The sequence below is a fragment of the Empidonax traillii genome, unplaced genomic scaffold (genome assembly GCF_003031625.1).
Source record: "Empidonax traillii isolate 1590-97213 ecotype Southwest subspecies unplaced genomic scaffold, ASM303162v1 scaffold123:size1378231, whole genome shotgun sequence".
Taxonomy (NCBI): domain Eukaryota; kingdom Metazoa; phylum Chordata; class Aves; order Passeriformes; family Tyrannidae; genus Empidonax; species Empidonax traillii.
In genome coordinates, this window is record NW_020955316.1 from 325,841 (window position 1) to 343,305 (window position 17,465).

At 48.6% G+C, this 17,465-nt stretch overlaps 1 protein-coding gene across 1 annotated transcript; it reads left to right on the forward strand.

Annotated features, from left to right (window-relative positions):
- Positions 1-646: 646 nt before the first annotated feature.
- ENDOD1 (endonuclease domain containing 1) lies at positions 647-10,184 on the forward strand. The gene is given in 3 exon segments (XM_027883305.1): positions 647-670; positions 672-1,031; positions 6,076-10,184. Coding segments are annotated over 3 exon segments (1,503 nt in total). The 5' UTR covers positions 647-661; the 3' UTR covers positions 7,210-10,184.
- Positions 10,185-17,465: the final 7,281 nt, after the last annotated feature.

The following is a 17,465-nucleotide window of genomic DNA, read 5'->3' on the forward strand; positions in this document are numbered from 1 at the left end:
CTGAGAGAGGATTTGCCACGGCGAGGTGATGCTGGAGGGTTTTGAATGCCCCATACAGCGCCAGGAGAGATGGTGGGGCGAATGCCTTTCCCAGGCATCTAAGCAGCATGTGGCCGGCAGCAGTAGTCATTACAGTCACCCCCAAAAGGGGAAAAGTGGATTCCCAGCAGCTCCAATATCTGCCACCTCTCTTCTTCCTCTCCCTTTCCTTTGTCCAGGCTCGCAGCTGGAGAGGACAACTAATACCTTCTTTGGGGCGGTGAATCTGACTTTGCAGCATCCCCCTTGACAGCCCCAGGAACATTTCTGGCTGTGTCAGCCAAAATTCCTGCCGGGGACTGCTGCAATGCAGCACACCACACCCCCGCCGGCACTGAGCTCCAGCCTGGACAGCCGGTGCTGCTCAGCTCCAGCCCTGCACTGCCACAGGCTTCCCTCCTGCTCTTGCCAGCGAGCCGGATGATTTCAGGTTGCCCGGCGTTCTCTGCCGCGGGCAGTTGTCGTCCGCAGCGTGTGTCAGAGCAGCCCGGCGCACGGTCGGTTTCTCAACGTGCTGCCTGCAGAACGCGCTGGCTCCCCGAAGGGATCGGCTGTGGTTTCATATTTCATTTCCCTCGCACGCTACACCCGAATTCCAGACGCTTTCTGGCTTCGCTGCCGCATGGACTCAGAGCATAGGTCTTTTGCCATACCCAGCGGAGGCAGACGGGGCTTCCCTCAGCGCCAAGGAGTGGACCATGAGGACGTCAATTGTATTTTTGCTTTGCATCTCGGTTTTCCCAGGCTTTTCCCAGGGCAGAGTTGTTAGAGAGGATGAAACTGGTTTTGCTGAGTGTAACGTGTTCTTCCCTGGACAAGTCCCACCCGAAGGATTTACGGAGCCGTTCCATGTGAAAATCTGTCAGCAGTACAACAAAGAGCCACGCTTTGCAACCCTCTACAGTACTAAGGACAAAATCCCCCTTTATTCAGCTTTTAAGTTTACAAAGCCAGCCCAAAGCGAGGAGGAGAACTGGCTGGTTGAACCGCAGGTAAGTCAGCTTTTCCTTTGCTGTAAAGCAAATGTTCCTGGTAAACATTTCCTCTGGGGTAAAGCTGGGCTAGGATTCTGCTAAGGAGGCAGGAACTCTGCTTGTTGAACTTCTGTTGGTATGAATTTCATATGAACGGAACTTATTTTTCTGCTTGGAACTAAGCAAACAAATAGTTTCTTGTCCCAGGTTAGTTATAATGAAAACTCTGAGGCTGCTGCAATGCCAGGGGAGAGGAAAGTTCTCTTGGACACCAGCTGATGTGTCTGTCCTGCCCAGCCAGCTCTTGGGGGCAGGGGGAACTGCCAGTGGGTTAAACATCGCAGTGTCAAGTTGAAGTTTATTCTGTTGACAGTGTGATCGCAGTGTTGATAGGAGTTCTTTAGCTTCACTGAGCAGAGATAAAGCATCCATTTGTGGTTCACCAAGTTGATGCTGCAGATTTTTGGTGTGTCCCTGTGTTGCAGACTGTTGTGGGGAAATAATTTGCTGTGTCCTGGAGCGTGCAAGCTTCAATCAGGTCAGAAGTATGCCGTATAAAATGAATTTCACTAGTGCCTCAGTAGTTTTTGTCTCCCCTGAAAGGATTTTTGGTCAATGCCATGGAGGCAGCAAGGTAAAGCTACTGAGATGAGATCCTTCCTCACTTGCTTTGGGCACTGACATATTTTGTAACCTCTAGCTCCCATATTTCCTCCTGCTCCTTGTGGTCTAACTCTCCAGACCTGCCCAGGCAGGCTCAAAAGCTGTTCCTGCCATGGAGCAGTGGGCAGCCCTTCCACAGCAACTTTGTTTCTCCTGCACCTTCCTCCATCTGGCTTCTCTGCCCTTCCTTACTCCTTCCCTCTTTACCCCTCACCTTGTCTATGTTCTTACCAGCACTCTAGGGCCCCAAATCTTGTGTATCCTGCCACTAAAACCTACTGCAGCCTTAGAAATAAATGGCCAGGTGCTACTTCTGGTTGCTTTGGCTTCTCCAAAGCATCCTCGCAGGTTTATATTCTTATTTGACACTAGTGGGTCCCCTTCACCCATTGCTCAAATGCATGTGTCAGGAGATAAAAGGTAGCAGTTCTACAGTTCACTGCAGGAACCTCCATGTGAGACAGAAAAGTACTAGGAAAAAAGTCTGCAGAAGAAACTGTAAGGGGAAGAAATCTGGACAATGAAACATGCCTATAACTTGAGAAATAAATATATACACCCTTCTCAGGCACTGCCACACTGGATCTGGGATGACAAAGTGGGGAAGAACTTTCATACCCATTATGTATTCTCTATCAAGACCAGGTCAGATGGCTTCTGAAGGGAATCCTTAGCAACACCTGCTTTGCAGAATAGTCCAATGAGGTTGTGCTTTCCTGGGCAATTTCCTTGCCAAGACAGAGATAGCCAGGCATGAGCTGGCTAAACTGCACAGTGGTATGTGCATGCACATGGAGATGCAGAAACATAGCAAACAGAAAGAAACCACGATAGAAACACACTCAGCACTTTGATGAGGGCCTCAGGCTTGTCATATGTTTTTTTTGGGGATAATGACGTAAGTGGTGAGGAAACCGTCTCACTCCCTGCATGCCTACCTCCTCAGGAATGTCTGCCTGAAAAACAAATGCCAAATGTAGCACAGAGCCAGTAATTGGGTGAGAAGTGTGAGGAATGTCAGTGCCACCCACTGCCAACTGGCAGCTGGAAACAGTGAATTAATTCAGCAATTAGTGAAAAATTAGAGAGCAGGAAGGGTAGATTGATGAGTAGGATACTGATGGGACTCCCCCAGGCGCACGTCTGAAAACCTGCTCTGCCACAGATTTCCTAGGGGTTGAGAGCAAGTCATTTAGGTGTCTTTCACCTCATATCATTTTGGTTGTCTGAAAATCTGTATTTGATTCTTTCTGTTGCTTAGAGAGACATGGAAAACTCTGGAGTTGCTTTTTACATCCTAGTATGTGAGGGGCTGGATGAATACCCTTGTGTTTTCATTTGGTTGATGACTACCACCAGGCAGATGACCAAGGTGGGATTGTGCATCTATAGTACAGCTACCTCTGAGCTGCTCTTGCCATCTCTCCTGGTAGAGAGTCAAGAGAAACAGATACTTCTAGAGCCATGTCTTTCTACAGAAACGCTGGCATAAGACACACTTTGCCTTCTCCCTGAGAAATGAATCCCACACAAAGTTTGGATTAAGTATTTCCACTGCAATCAAATGTATAAGCATGCCTGAGGCAGTAGTAAGGGGAGTAGGATGGTGAAGTTCACTAGGGTGGGGAAGGTGGGAGGTGGCGTTGTCCTGCCTTGTTGAATGACCAAACTCAATGGAAGTTGCTGCCCTGATAACTGTGTGTTGCCATACTTTTAATCCCCCTCTGCCTCTGCCCCATTTGGGATACTGCACCCCCCACTTATGACACATCAACATTGTTATGTGCTAATATCCATACAGGCGTTCAGGTGCATAATTTTTTTAAAATCCCCATCCTATGAGTGAGGTGTTTACCTGTCTGCTTGGATCTTGCCCTGAGCTGTTCCAGGTTATTTGGACAGGTGGCTTCATGGCTGACTCCATGAATGCAGATATGCTTTGGGGTGACACAAGCCAAAAGCTTTTTGAAGTAGTGAGGAAAGGTAGCTTGCAATGCAGATTAGATGCATGCTGGAGACAGCTTGCCTTTGGGGCTGAGCTGGAGGAGGCATAAAAACCTCAGTTATGCGTGAGTTATTACAAACCATAATATGAGTTATTATAAGCATAACTAGGTGATGTCAGAGCCTTACACATGAACAGCACACAGCTCCGTTTTTATCGTGTTGTTTTTTAATTGCACCTAAACAATCCTGATGGTATGTACTAATGGCTGAAGCTGGGCAGGTAAGCAGGGACATATTTTCTTGATAGGCACCTCAAGATTTGTATGCAGCAGCTCATAAAAAGAGAAAAATTAGGTTTATACCATCTGTTTAGTGTAGACTGGGAATCTCTGCCAGGAAGTAGAGCTGATCTGCCTTGGGTCTTCGTGTCCTTGTGGTATGGCAGCATTTGCCATGGGAGTGAGACAGGATGAGTATCTCTGTGAGGGTGTAAAGTTCCAAAGGGTCATAGCACTGAGGGCAGATCCTGGGCACAGCCTCACACCTGTGCCCTCTCCCCCTCACCTGTACTGTGGAATTAAACACACTAGGTGCATCCCTTGTCCCATGGCACACCATCATCTCATCAGAACAAGGAGAATGGGGGGGTGGGAGTGGGCAGGAGGAGACAGTGATTTTGTTGAATGCTCATCAGCCAGCTGCAACCTGTGAGTTTAGTGTATCTGAGCAAGAGGAGCAGAACAAGTCAGCAGTAGTGCAGAATAAGTCTTTTTAAAGTGGTACATTCAGACTTGTGCATCAGCACATGGAACTCACTATGTCCTTCCAGTCCTGAAGCAAGAAGCATCAGATGCTTCAAAATGAAGAGCAAGAAACCTCCTTTAGCCAGAGGTGGAGGCAATGCAGCCCTCTGCAATCGCCAGTCTTGGCACTGTGACCAGGCTTGGTGCAGAGGGAGCTCTGTGCCTTGACTGCAGGGGTTTGGCTGATGCAGGAGGCCAGTGAGAGCTCCAGTACCCAGGTGAGGGTGATGGACAGCTGCTGACACTTGCTGACACTGGCCCTTTCACCCTCACTCTCAGCACAGGCTGGTGAACTTGAGAAGGTAATATGGAATGCAAACTCTGTGTAAGGTTGCAAGGACATAGCTGGATGTCTGTCCAAGTGCACTGCAGGATGACCAGAGGACAGGGAATGACTGGGCAGTGATTCAAGGTAGACTATGAACTGACTGCCGTAGATGTCTCTGAAGTACATATTAGTGCAGTAAACAGTTTATAGGCCAGGGGCAAAGGCAGCAGGTTTTATTGGGCCAGCACAGTGCTGGGAGCTGAGGACCACAGCCTCTGAAACAGAGACTATCCAGAGGCAGTGACTGCCGGAGATCGTCTGGCACTCCCAAGCTTCTACCAACATGTTCACCCTCTAATTTGGGGATGAAAATGACAATCTGGCACAGCCCTCTGGAGCAGCTGCAGGCAGTGTCAGTGGGAATGACAATGGAGAAGACAGGGTTGCAGCCACCTGGGAAAGACCGGACACACCCTGACATTTAATGCTTCTGAGAAAGACCTGAACACACCCTGACATTTAGTGCTTCTCCTCCCACTGCTGTTACTGCCTCTCCCCTACCCTGCCCCCTCCCCTCGTGCATAACTCCAGGACAAATTCTCACTGCAGTAGTTGCCACCTCTGGCTCCATTGCACTCCAGACACAAGTAGGCAGCACAGATTCCATCGAGGACCTGAGGTGATGGCACCCTCACCCATGTTATGCCAGGAGCTGTGTGGTCACTAAGGATGAGGTTCAGACGACTAATGACAGGAGGATCAGACTACTAATGATCAGCCCAGCGAGAGCCCTAGGAGCTCACTTCTGTATCTCTTGTTCAAGGGAGGGAAGTTCAAGTCACCTGACATGGTGCCTGTCTTCATTCTGGCTTCTTAGTAAGTGGTGAGAGGTAAATGCCTTCTCTAGGCATCTTAGATACCATGGGTTGTTTTCTTTCTCCCATGGCTTGGATTTGATAGTTCAGAGGGACTGAATTAAGGTGCCATGGTAGCTTCTTAATGAACTGCATGTACCACCATCATAGGAGGTAACAACATGGTCCTGAATCAAGCCATCTATTCAAATCTCTTCTAGAAAAAAGCCAAAGTTAGAGTCTCGGTGCAGGGTGGTTGGTGAGATTCTGGAGGCTGTGCTGTAGACCGGACTGGAGAGCTGCAAGTATGCTTTGCAGCCTAAACCGATGTGTTTGGCAGGGAAGCTAAGTAGAGAATACACTCCTCTGAAGCACCACAAGGAAAATAAGGAGGCAGTGGAGGATATTAATCCAAGGTATGGCATGTAGTAGCAGTCATAATGAAAAGTATATTTGAAGGTCCATTTTATACATTGCTTTCTAGAAAGGTGAATTGCGTCCAATAACTCTTCTTTCTTCTGTTTCAGATAGATGATCCAGAAAATGACTTGCATGAGATGGTGCGTGAAGCCGATATCATTGGCACTGTGGCCAACCTTGGTGCAAATCAAGCCTTGACCTCAGACTATGTAGGCTCTGGCTATGAGAGAGGGCTACTCAATCCCAGCTTGCTTCATGAGGAGGATTTCCAGATGGCCACTTACACACTCACGAATGCCGTCCCTCTGAGCCCAGCTCTGAGCAAAAGCTGGCACAGAGACATTGGGAACGTAGTGGAGCAAGCTCTGATCCCTCACTGCTCCAAGAAGGATCATCTGTATCTCCTCACAGGTGCAATTCCTTCCAGTGTCCGAGTTAAAGGCAAGGTGTCAGTGCCAGAGAGCCTATGGCTGGCAGCCTGCTGTGATGCTCCAGAGGGATGGTCCCTGGGACTAGTGAAAAAGGTTAATGATGAAAACAGCCTGGCAGACCTCACGGTGGGAGAGCTGGAGAAGCAGCTTCTAGCGGAAGTTCGCTTGTTCAAGGGCAACTGTGGGAAAGACAAACAAAACCAGGAGAAAAGAGAAGCAGTATTGCAAGCTGTCAGTCAGATCTGCTCTGGGGAGCCAGTAGAAACAACTGACAACCAGGAGACTAAAGACAGTGGCTGGGTGAGAAAAGTGGCTGGCATCGTTGCTACCCCTTTCATCAAACTTCTGGAACTCCTCATCTACATCTTTGTGGAGCTAGTGAAATTTGTGTTTTATTTTCTGTGGCTTGTTGTCAAGCGAGTTTGTGGTACAGTTTTGGATGGACTTTACAGCCTGTGGAGTGGGTTGGTGTCCTACCTAAAAGCCATCAGCATGGTCCTCATAAGCATCCCCTATGATCTGGGGAGGGTCATCATCAACATCTTCCTGGGCTTTCTGCAGATTGTTCAAGATGTGGTGTCTCTCACCTACAGGATCCTGAGCATCCCAGTGGGGTTTGTCCTTCACCTCGCTGCTTTCCCCTACCACTCCATCTGTGCCATTCCGTCTGTCCTTAAAGACATAGCCACCGGGCTTGGGGGCACCTTCTCTCTGGTCATCGATGCCACAGCCACGGTCCTGCATGGCTTTTATTACCTGGCTGCTCACATAGTCAAACGGTTTATCCCTAAAGTCTCCTCTGATGACTGATAAGGATGGAAACCAAGGCTGCAAATGCACGGAGTGAAGGAGTAGTGGGGCAATGCTTTAAGATACGTGGACAAACACTGTCAATTTTGTTATGGTATTTATTGTAGTGACATTATGAACTGACTGGGGAATAACAGGGAGGGCCGAGGCAACGTCTCTGGGGGCTGCCACCATTGTAACTCAAATTCTGCCTGTTGTAAAATGTTTGGGTTTTATTGGTTCAGGCAACAAAGTTTCTGTGATTTGCAGGTGTCAAGATGCTTCCTCTGGGAAATGCTCACTAAATGTGGTACGAGGTTATTTCTTTCCGTCTATGATGACACTGAGATTTGCACAGTGGCAATGAGCTCTGCAGAAGCCCATCCCTTCTAAGAAGGTGATGGTAGTCAGAGAAAGATTTTTGTTTCATAGGGTTTTCTGGGACTTGAAGAAAACAGGAGACAAGAGACTTGGGACTGGGAAACAGCAAGGGAGCAGGGTGGAATGAGGGCAAAGTCCTGCTGTTGATTGCATTGCTCATTGCACTGGAGTCCCACTGGTGGAGGCAGTGCAACTGTGTGCATCTTGTGGTCCTCAGGCCTTTCCAAACATTTAAAATGGAGTGGATCTTGCTGCAAGGAAAGACTCACTGCCCATTTTTTTGCATGGTGGGAAAGCATTTTCCCTTAGCCATACCAAGGCCATCTTCCCCTATCCCTTCCTTACTCTCTTGGTGACCACTGAAGGTCTAATCCCTGAAGTTTCAAGATGTGATGTTCTCTGGAGGTCTAAGCCCCTGAATGTCTGAGTGTGGAAGCCCTTTTGCCTGCTCCAAAGCTCAGCAACACCCAGGAATTGCACTTTTGGCTTCAAATCTGTTGCCACCTGCCTTGTCTCCCTTGAGAGCTGACTGCTCCTGAGGCGCACAGGGGGCTATAGACTGCCAGGTGGGAGGAGAGGCAGGAGGGGGTCCTGGGGTGCAGCACTTATTTTGCTGTGTGAACACCCACTGAGTGAGCCCATGCACAAGCAGACACCTTAATGTTGAAGGCAGAAGCAACCCTTCTTCTGCATTGCTCATCATCTCTTCTCACTCTTCACCCCTTCTCCCTGCCAGCATGAGCCATGTCCCCTGACATCTGAATACTGGAGCTGGGGCACACATGGGGGTTTTGCAGGGAACTGTCAGGGGTTTGCAGCCACATGAGGAGCACAGGGACATCTGCTGCTGCTGGAGGAGGGCACAGGGGTGCTGCCCCTTCCCCAGGGCTTTGGATCTCTTGGAGCACTTGCCTGCAGGAGGGAGGCTCTAGGTCTCAGTAGCACTTACTTTTGCTGGACTCCAAGAGGCATTTAGGAGTCCTGCATACATGGATCTTTTCCTTTATCCCCATCCCTATCCTTCCCTTCAACACCAGGTTGGTGTGGACCTCTGATATGCCGTAGCATCCCATAATGAGTCCCAGGAGTGAGCAAGCTGATGCTGCCATCTCATGGGGGACCCAGTAGTGCTCTGCTGGTAGTGCCAGTCCTGGGTTGAAGAAAACCCAGTTACTAATACAGCAGCTTTGCCTTTCTGTGTCATGCTGCCTGCAGCAAGGCTGAGCTGGGGGTGGATGGATTAAAAGGGAAAAGGAGATTTACCTGGTTCATGATGGGACAAAGAGTTGTTTCCTTAGCTCAGGGGCTGTGTCCAAGGCAAGCAGATTTGTGTGCATGTCCCAGATCGTCACACCCTGATCAGGTGGCACTCTGTTCAGCAGTGATGCAAATGGCAAAGTTGGGGATGCCAACAATGGGGATGAAGTGGGAAGGCTGTGGGGTGAGTTGTAAAAAAGGATGACTCCTTGCCTCACCCTTCATGGGACACAGCTGGTTTATGGAGAAGGAGAAGCCATCTGCAAGCAGTGCTGGCTTTGTTCAAGAGGAAAGGTGGCTTTTGTATGTCAATACAGCTATGATGGGTAAAGTCAGCAGTGTTTTACTTCAGGGATTTTGGTTGCAAAGTGCGTGGTCCAGGTCACTGCTCCCAGCAGGCCAACAGCAGCCTGCTGATGCTCTCCAAACTAAACTTTGCATCTCTGTCCACTCAAATATACCTTCTCTGCTGCCAAGACAGGTGCAGAGCTGGTTTCCCACTCCTTCACGAGACCCTGTCTCAACCCCAGCACTCCTCTTGGCCTGCATGGTAACTGTCAAGGCAGAAAATCATCCAGCTCAGGTCCCAGGAGATGTCAGAGTGGGGTGACAGGATCCAGGATCCCCAGCAGTCTCTGAAGGCACCTGTCGTAGCAGTAGCTCTCAAATGCAGCCCAAGCACTGAGGAGGAGGAGCTACCCCCACAGCTGCCTCTCTTGTGCCTTTTATGTGGCCTTCTCTCTGACCCGTCTTAGCTGTGCAATGTTGCACAGAGGCCAGTGATGCACTTCTTGGGGGTTCTTCACCCAGAGCAGCTTCCCCACACCTTAACCCAGCAACCCCTGCACCCCAGCTCCACCAGCATCTCCAGTGTAGTGCCCAGTCACAGTGATGTGGGAGCTCATTTGCTGAGAGACAGCAAAGTTGGGGAACCTCAAGAGGTCTGGATTGTCTCATCCCCATCACAGTCGCTCCCCAGCCTAGCTCGGGTCAGGCCACCAGGTCTCTGCTGCATCTGTGACTTCTGACTGCAAGTGGACAGTCCTTGAAATCTAAGGCACTGCAGCTCTGTAGGATTTGGGCAAATGTGTAACAGTGTTATTAAAATTGTCTTAACACTCTCAGATTTCAAATTCTAAGAACTGTAACCATCATGGGGCATTTTTCTTCCTGGATGCATGTCTGGGCAGGTGATGGGAAATCTGCCTCAAATGCTGAGCAATTATCACAGAACAAGCAACATCCTGCTACGAAACGCTGCTTGAGATTATTCTTATCTAGGCATGATTTATGGTTCCTGAGCTTTACTCTATCCTTGGAAACATATGGCTTCAACAAAATAAAATGGCTTTTCCAAAGAGGGGCTGGTATAACTTTCTGTGGTAGTTGCAAATGAGATAATGTAATCTGGGGTGCCCTGACTAATCAAGAAAGCATCAGCAGCACAGTTGTTCTTTGTTACAGATTGACATCTGATATTAATGGCCTTTTTGTGCTTTTAGTGCTTTTAAAACACCTTTCCTCTCGCAAAGCACTGTAAGACTCAATTTGTTAAGCTGCAGAATATGTAGGGAAAAGCTGAGCGGTTGCATGCAGCAAATTTAGGTCTGCATTTGCCAGGAGAGGGGATTGTTTGATTCTTGTGAGATGTGGTGAGGTGCAACTGGGGTGCAGCATGATGGCCATTTTGACACACAAGTCACATTACAGCATCACAGTTCTTCACAGATGACAGAGAGGTGCTCCCTCTTGTACAGTGCTGGTCCCTGGACCAGCTTTATCAGAACTTCTTTAGAAGGAGAACAAGCACTCTCTGAAAGTGACAGTTTTCCTTCTCTGACAGTATAGAGATCCTGGGATGAGTAGACCAGATGTTGGCACCTACATTTTGCAAGTACCTCTCTTAGGGCAGACGAACCCCTGCAGCCAAGTCTGTATCCGTCTCAGATGTGAAGGAGCTGGTAAGGCACAGGTTGCCTGGAGAAGCTGTGCCTGCTCCATCACTGGAAACAGTCGAAATCAGGTTGGCAGGTTGTGTGGAGCTTTGAGCAACATGGTCTAGTGGAAGGTGTCCCTGCCTCAACCAGGTCACCCAAAACTTCGACACAGGGGTCTCTGCACCTCGAGGCAACCCTGGTCTCTGCTGCATCCACCCTGGGACCAGGCATTGATGATGGCTGAGGGACTCAACAACCCCAGCAGCACAGCCCTGGGCTCAGGCCCTCTGGATCACACCTCTGCTGCCATTGCATGTTTTGGAGCTGCTCACCTCTGTGTGGAGCTCCATCACCAGCTCCGTCCCTCCCTCTGGCAAGGGAGCTGCTCCTGTTCAGGAGGGAATCGAGCCATGCTTGTTCACAGGTTATCTCTCCAGCACAGTCAGTGCCAGAAAATGGGAAAGATATTGGAAAATAAATACCAGTGTAACTCGTTTGGCCAGGAGGGGATTGTCTGGGAGCACAGAGGGTGAGGTGTGTCCAGGGTGTGTGTGAAGTTGCAATGCCATGGGTTTGGCATGGGATGATTTCTCTTCACTGCACAGTCTCCTGGGCTGTTTGACTTACTTTGATTTGGGAATGGATTCACTGGGTAACATCTGCCATTGATTTCCACAGAACTGGTGTTTCTAGCAAAGCAGAAATGCCTAAAGACTTTCCAGTGGTGTTAGTATTACAGCTGTTTGGAAAATCTCCAAGGAAAGATATCCTGTCAGAATGGGGTGATTTATCAGAGTTCTTTTCATGGCAGTTTACCATTTTTAGTGGAAAAGATTTTTCATGTCCAGGCTGGAACAAGCAAGGACAAGAATTATCCAAGAGCAGCCCACAGTCTGGATTAGAGATTTGGATGTGGACATTCAGCACCCACTTCTGCCTAACAGTAGGTTTGGCATGAGAATGTGGCTGTCTGCATCTCAGAGGAGTATCCTTCAGCCATGGCCCACCTTAGCATAAATGTTCATTTCTCCCATTTGTAAGGGTGGCAAAAACCCTGTGTCCTTTCCAAAAATACTGAAATTGTGACAATATTCCTGGGAGGTAGAAGCCATTTTCTACTGAGTCACAAGCAAAATTGCCTGCAAAACTGAAGCAGAGGCTTCAAAATCCTCTGTAGTATCATCTTTATTAATAACTTGATGTTTTAAACTAATTTAATGTGGTGAGGAATGGACATCTGGAGCAGATGTCACTGTTTGACTTTTCCGAACCCCCAGTACCTACTGGTAGAAGACAGTTATGGACCAAAGCCAGGAGCTGCAGCAGGTCTCTGCTTGGTCCTGACACCAAAAAGCTACTGAGATAAGTGGAGCAGCTCCAGAGGGATGGACTCATGGAGACATCACTTTCTGGATTTATGCCACCCAAATGTAGTCATTTAAAATTTCTTCTCTTCAGGCACCAGAGTCCTTCCATTCAGTATAAACATCTCCCCAGCTTTTACCTGGGCATCTCTTCTGGCTACCTGAAGCTGGGGCCAATGAAGCTTAGCTGGGATTGGTGGCTGATGGGGTTTGTTGCGCCCATGAAGACCTTTGAGGTGTCCATTGATGTGGTTCATCCAAATGATGGTACGGGTGGGGTGATCTTTTCCACAGTCCTGTGGAAGGCTCTTGGGTCACTAAGTCCTTCCATACATCAGGTAGGACTGATATCAGGGTCTGATTCCTCCTGAGTGCTGCTTGAAGTGACCCACAGCACTCGCAGCCACGTTTGGATGGGGATAGAGATTTGTGTGTGGTCCCACTGAAACAGATTGGATTAACCACTGTGTGCACCTCAACCTCATGAGCTGGCCTGACCTGTGTGGAATGATTCCAGACCACAGAGAACTTGGCCCACAGTTTTTTGAGTTCATGGAAAACGCGCATTTGTGGAGTGGCTGAGTTCATCCTTCACCCTCAGGCATCTGCGGGGTGTAACTGTACACCTTTGCACTGTAGGTGACAGCCTGCACTTGAAAACACCACTGCACTTTCCAAAAATGAGATGAGCATCTGATGTGGAGCAAAGGGGCTGCCTTCTCAAGGATCTGTGAGAGCTTGGAGCCCATGGCTGCAGAAGAGGTTTTAATGGTAACAACGGGCATCCTGGTGTCAGAGGGGTGCAAATGGTCTCTGAGCCTCATCATCCCACCAGTTAAGGAGGATGACAACTCAGAGAGAATCATAGAATCATTAAGGTTGAAAGGGACCTTTAAGATCATTGAGTCCAACTGTTAACCCAATACTGCCAAATGCATCACTAAACCACGTCCCCAAGTGCCACATCCACACGTTTCCTGAACACTTCCAGGGATGCTGGCTCTACCACTTCCCTGGGCAGACTGTTGTAATTCCTGACCACATTTTTCCTGATCTCTAATCTAAACCTCCCCTGGTGCAGTTTGAAACCATTTCCTCTCATCCTGTCACTTGTTACCTGAGAGAAGAGACAGACCCCCATCTTGCTATGACCTCCTTTCAAGTGTCATCAAGGGCAAGGGAATAAGTGCTCAGGCTCCAGTGATTAGACAGTTCTCTCCATCCCCAGATCCTGTAATGCTTCAAATCATTCCCCTATGGGGGGAATCCTCAAGGGAGGCTTAGTGGTGTGGGATCTATCTGGGAACCTGGCACGTAGGGTTTTTATTTCTCTCAGGAATGTATTCAAAGTCTCAGTCTTTTTCCATCTCCCATTCCCAAGCTGAGAGCCGATGCAAGTGTTCTTCACAGAACACATTCCCCCAGTGTACCCTGCTGGTACTGCACAGAGGGACACAACACTGAGGTTCTGGACCTCTTGTGGCTGTGGGGATTCTGCATTCAGGTGTAATAATTAGAGCTGGTAATGATGCCTCCAGCTGAGCTGCTTCTGTTCATTCTTTTACCAAAAATTGTATTTTTCTTGGTTTTTTGTTTGTTTGTTTGTTTTCCTGGAAGGAAAAAACTGGAAAAGCCTAGGGATTATCTTAAATCTAGTATTGTGTTTTCAGCTGATTTTTTTTAATATCACTGTGCCGTATTGCAGATGTACACTGCAGTTTAATCTTCTGTGAGATGACCACTGCATGCCAACCCTATGAAGGTGGATCAGAGTCTCCTGGGAGATAATTCAGGGCCCATGTCACCCTCTGGTGGAGTCTCTCCCTCTCTCCATGGGCTGTAGAGGAAGCCAAGAGAGATTAGCTAGGTAATTTAGCAAAGCAAATTAAGTGCCTGTATTCAGGCAGCACCATCTCCTCAGCTCAGCTCTTGTCCTGATGCTCTCAGTGCATCATGGGAGACAATGCACCACGAGGTCTGCATGGGAAAGGTAGTCTGGGCTGAAGCTAAACCCTTCTTGGTGAGGTCACATGCTGCAGCGGCAGCTGCTGGGGAACTCCTTCCTGGGAATTAAAAACTGTATGTCACAGGTCACAACCACTGAAACGCTTCCATTTCTGATGAAATCACGTTTTGTTGTATTTTCTGTATCCAGTTTTTGACAACATTTTATTGGCTAAATATGTTGATACTCTGAACACCAGTTTCAGACAGGAGGAGGAGGAGAACTTCCCTTCTGCAAAAGCACTTTCAGAATGTTCAGAATGGCCAGAAATGTTCCAGTTTTGCTCCAAGGATCTCAAGAAAGCCCAGTGACAAAAACCACATGCAGAGGACACAGAGGGTAGGTTTTAATTTAGCAGGAAATACAAATCCAGTGATTATCTTCTTTTATATATCAAAAAGCATACAAGAATCAATTATATTTAAATCAGCTTATTAGCATGATGAGTTATGTAACTTATAACCTCTATAATTCTACCTTGGGTTTGTAAAGCCTCTGCTCCTCTGGCCAGGTGCCTTACCAAACTGCTACATCATAATCCCATTAGAAGTTTTTGGGGGGAGTTTGCATGCTCCCCTTTTGCCTGTAATTTGGGCTAATTTCCTGTGTGTGGCTGAAATGAAGTCATGCTGGTAGGTGCACTTCAGCAGCAGTTCTTGTACACTTGGGAGAAGATACATCCACTGATAGTTTTGTACAGGGGGCCACATTTCTTCCCAGTGCCATGGAGGCATGAGGAGCCTGAGGCAATGCTGGGAAGAAGCAAAGGAGACCCCAGCACAAGTGGAAATCCACCCCTACAGATGTGGGCTTGCTCAGGCCATGAGTGTGGAGCCGGTCTCTGGTTGCGATGGCACAGTACTGCTGCTGCCCACCCCACTGCCGCCCGTGGCTCCTCGGATCTGTCTGGGAGCATGTAGGTGGCTGTACTCCCAGCTGATGCTGGTCATGGGGCACACCAGGATGTGTCCCCATGCTTTGTGGGAAGGGGAGGGACCTGGCGTGGCTTGGGGTCAGCCCAGACAGGTGTCTCCCCAAGGACGTTCAGCCCATGAACAGCCCAAGGCTGCCCACCCTTATCCTAGCCATGGCCTTTTCCCAGATCCCAGGGGCATCCCCCGGGGGTCACCTATGGGCTGCAGGGAGGCTGTCCTGCAGCCACCAGCGTGGTCACATGAGCATCCCTGTGCCATGGTCCCTGACTGACCACTGCCCTCTGGTCTCTGGGTGTCTCTGGCCATGGGCTGGTTCCATCGTGAGCAGTGCGGGCGCAGCAGGCAGTGGGTAGATGGCAGCAGAGCCATGGCAGCCAGGTGGAGGGTCAAGGAGAAGTTCTGGGAAATCACCAACACACAGAGATTTTTTTTGGCTTTGGATTTCCTGGGGGAACCATCTGGAGAGGTGAGGATGGGGTGCAGGGAAGTGAGGCTGCCCTCTGCCTGTGCTGGGTACCCCCATCTGAGCACTCACACCACATGCTGGGGGAAGGTGCAGGGACCAAAATCAGGGCAGGGCTCACTTGTGGAGAGCATCATCCTGCCCTGCTGCTCACCTGTCTCCTGGGACTTCTAGGAACTAAAGCAGGAATTCCACAGCAGCACTTGGCTTTGAGGAATACTGAAAGTTTATTATCTTTTTCCCGATGGTGCTGGACCTAAGATGACAGATATTTTCAGGGTTTTGAAACTCCCACTGAAAGTAAATAAATAAGCACTTTATGTACATATATATATATACTCTACTCTCTCTCTCTATATAAAGAATATGTATTATATATGTAATTATTTTATTGTGATCAGTGCATTTTTCAGGATAGGATGAAGCTGACCCAGCCAGAGATGCCAGCAGGTAATGGCTATCAGTCACAGCACTCCTCGGAACACACACTACTTTAAATGAACTTTAAATAACTTTGGGAGTTATTTCCATTGTGAAGACAGGCCAGCTGATCATCCTACAGCTGGAGGATAAGATATACCTGAAACATCCCAGGACTGCAGCTTGTGTTAAGTAGTTTTGTCTGTTTGGAGGGGAGTTGAGCACCTCTCCCAGGACAAACCAATTGGTGATCCCTCAGCTTTAAGTCACCCCTTCCCTGTGGGCTGGAGAGGGTAGAGGGCAGGACTGGGTGAATTGGGGGCAATTTGGTTCTAGATAAGCTTGGCACTGCCCTGAGCCAGCACTGTTGGCGCACATTTCCTCTCTCTTTCACATTTCCTTCATGGTTTTATGGCTCTCACCTACCGCTGCTCTGGAGTTCACTCTGGACACCCTGGAAGAGGAATTAAATAACCTCTGTATTAAATAATACATAGATTAAAACCCACAACAAGGGCATGGAGGGGAAAGACACTTCAAGGACTGGATTTTGTCCCAAAACACAGGATGTTCTGCTCCAGAGACATGTTCCCCAGCATGTGGCAAATGATGGCTCAAACAGTAAAAGGGTTTTATCCATTTTATTTAACCAATGAAATTCCTACTGATAACAATGAAAGTAATTTCAGCAAGTATAAATGCGATACAGTTTTAAACAAACCCCATTGTTCCGTACCTATAAATAGATTTTTCAAAACCTCATAAAAAGTGCAGATTTATGAATTGCTGTTAAAATGTTAATACATGATTCCTTTGTTTAAAAATGCGTTTTTGTCTCTTAACTCACAAAAAAAAAAAAAGTTCCTTCTGCATCTGTTCAGATAAATTCAAGTCGGGTAACTTAAAAACTAACAAAAGTCACACACAAAAAAAATCCATCCCACTAGTCTGTCCTCTGCAGAAAAAAAACAAACCCAACCAGCAACAACAGAAAAAAAAAAAAAGATAAAAGCTGCTGTGGGAACCCACAGTGAGCTCCTAGCAGCTGCCTCACCTTTCAGGCAAACCTCCTGTGAAAGCATGGAGTCTGTAGCCTGTCTCCAGAGCTCAGGGCAGGTGGCCTGGGAGGCAGGACAGGTGATGTGCCATCTGCCCACAGGATGCTGTAGGGACTGTGGGACCCATAGGGCTACCATGCTTCCTCACTTTGTGGTGGTGGGAGGGAGCAGCAGGATCAGAGCTTTGTCCTTAACCCTCCATCCTGAAACACCCGCATGGCCGTGGCAGAAGGAGGCAAGAAGCTGAGAGCTGCTGGGCTGGGTACAATTTATCCCCTGTCCAGAGGGTCAGAGGTGGGAGATGCAACGAAACGCCTCTCCCCAGGCACAGCACTGCCCTGCCCTGCCCTGGCCTGCCTGTCACCACGGCCAAGGGGGCTCAGACCCACAGCTGCCAACGGGGAGCCAGCACTGCTTCTTTCCCCAATGTGCCAGGCTCTGCAGACAGCAAATCAAG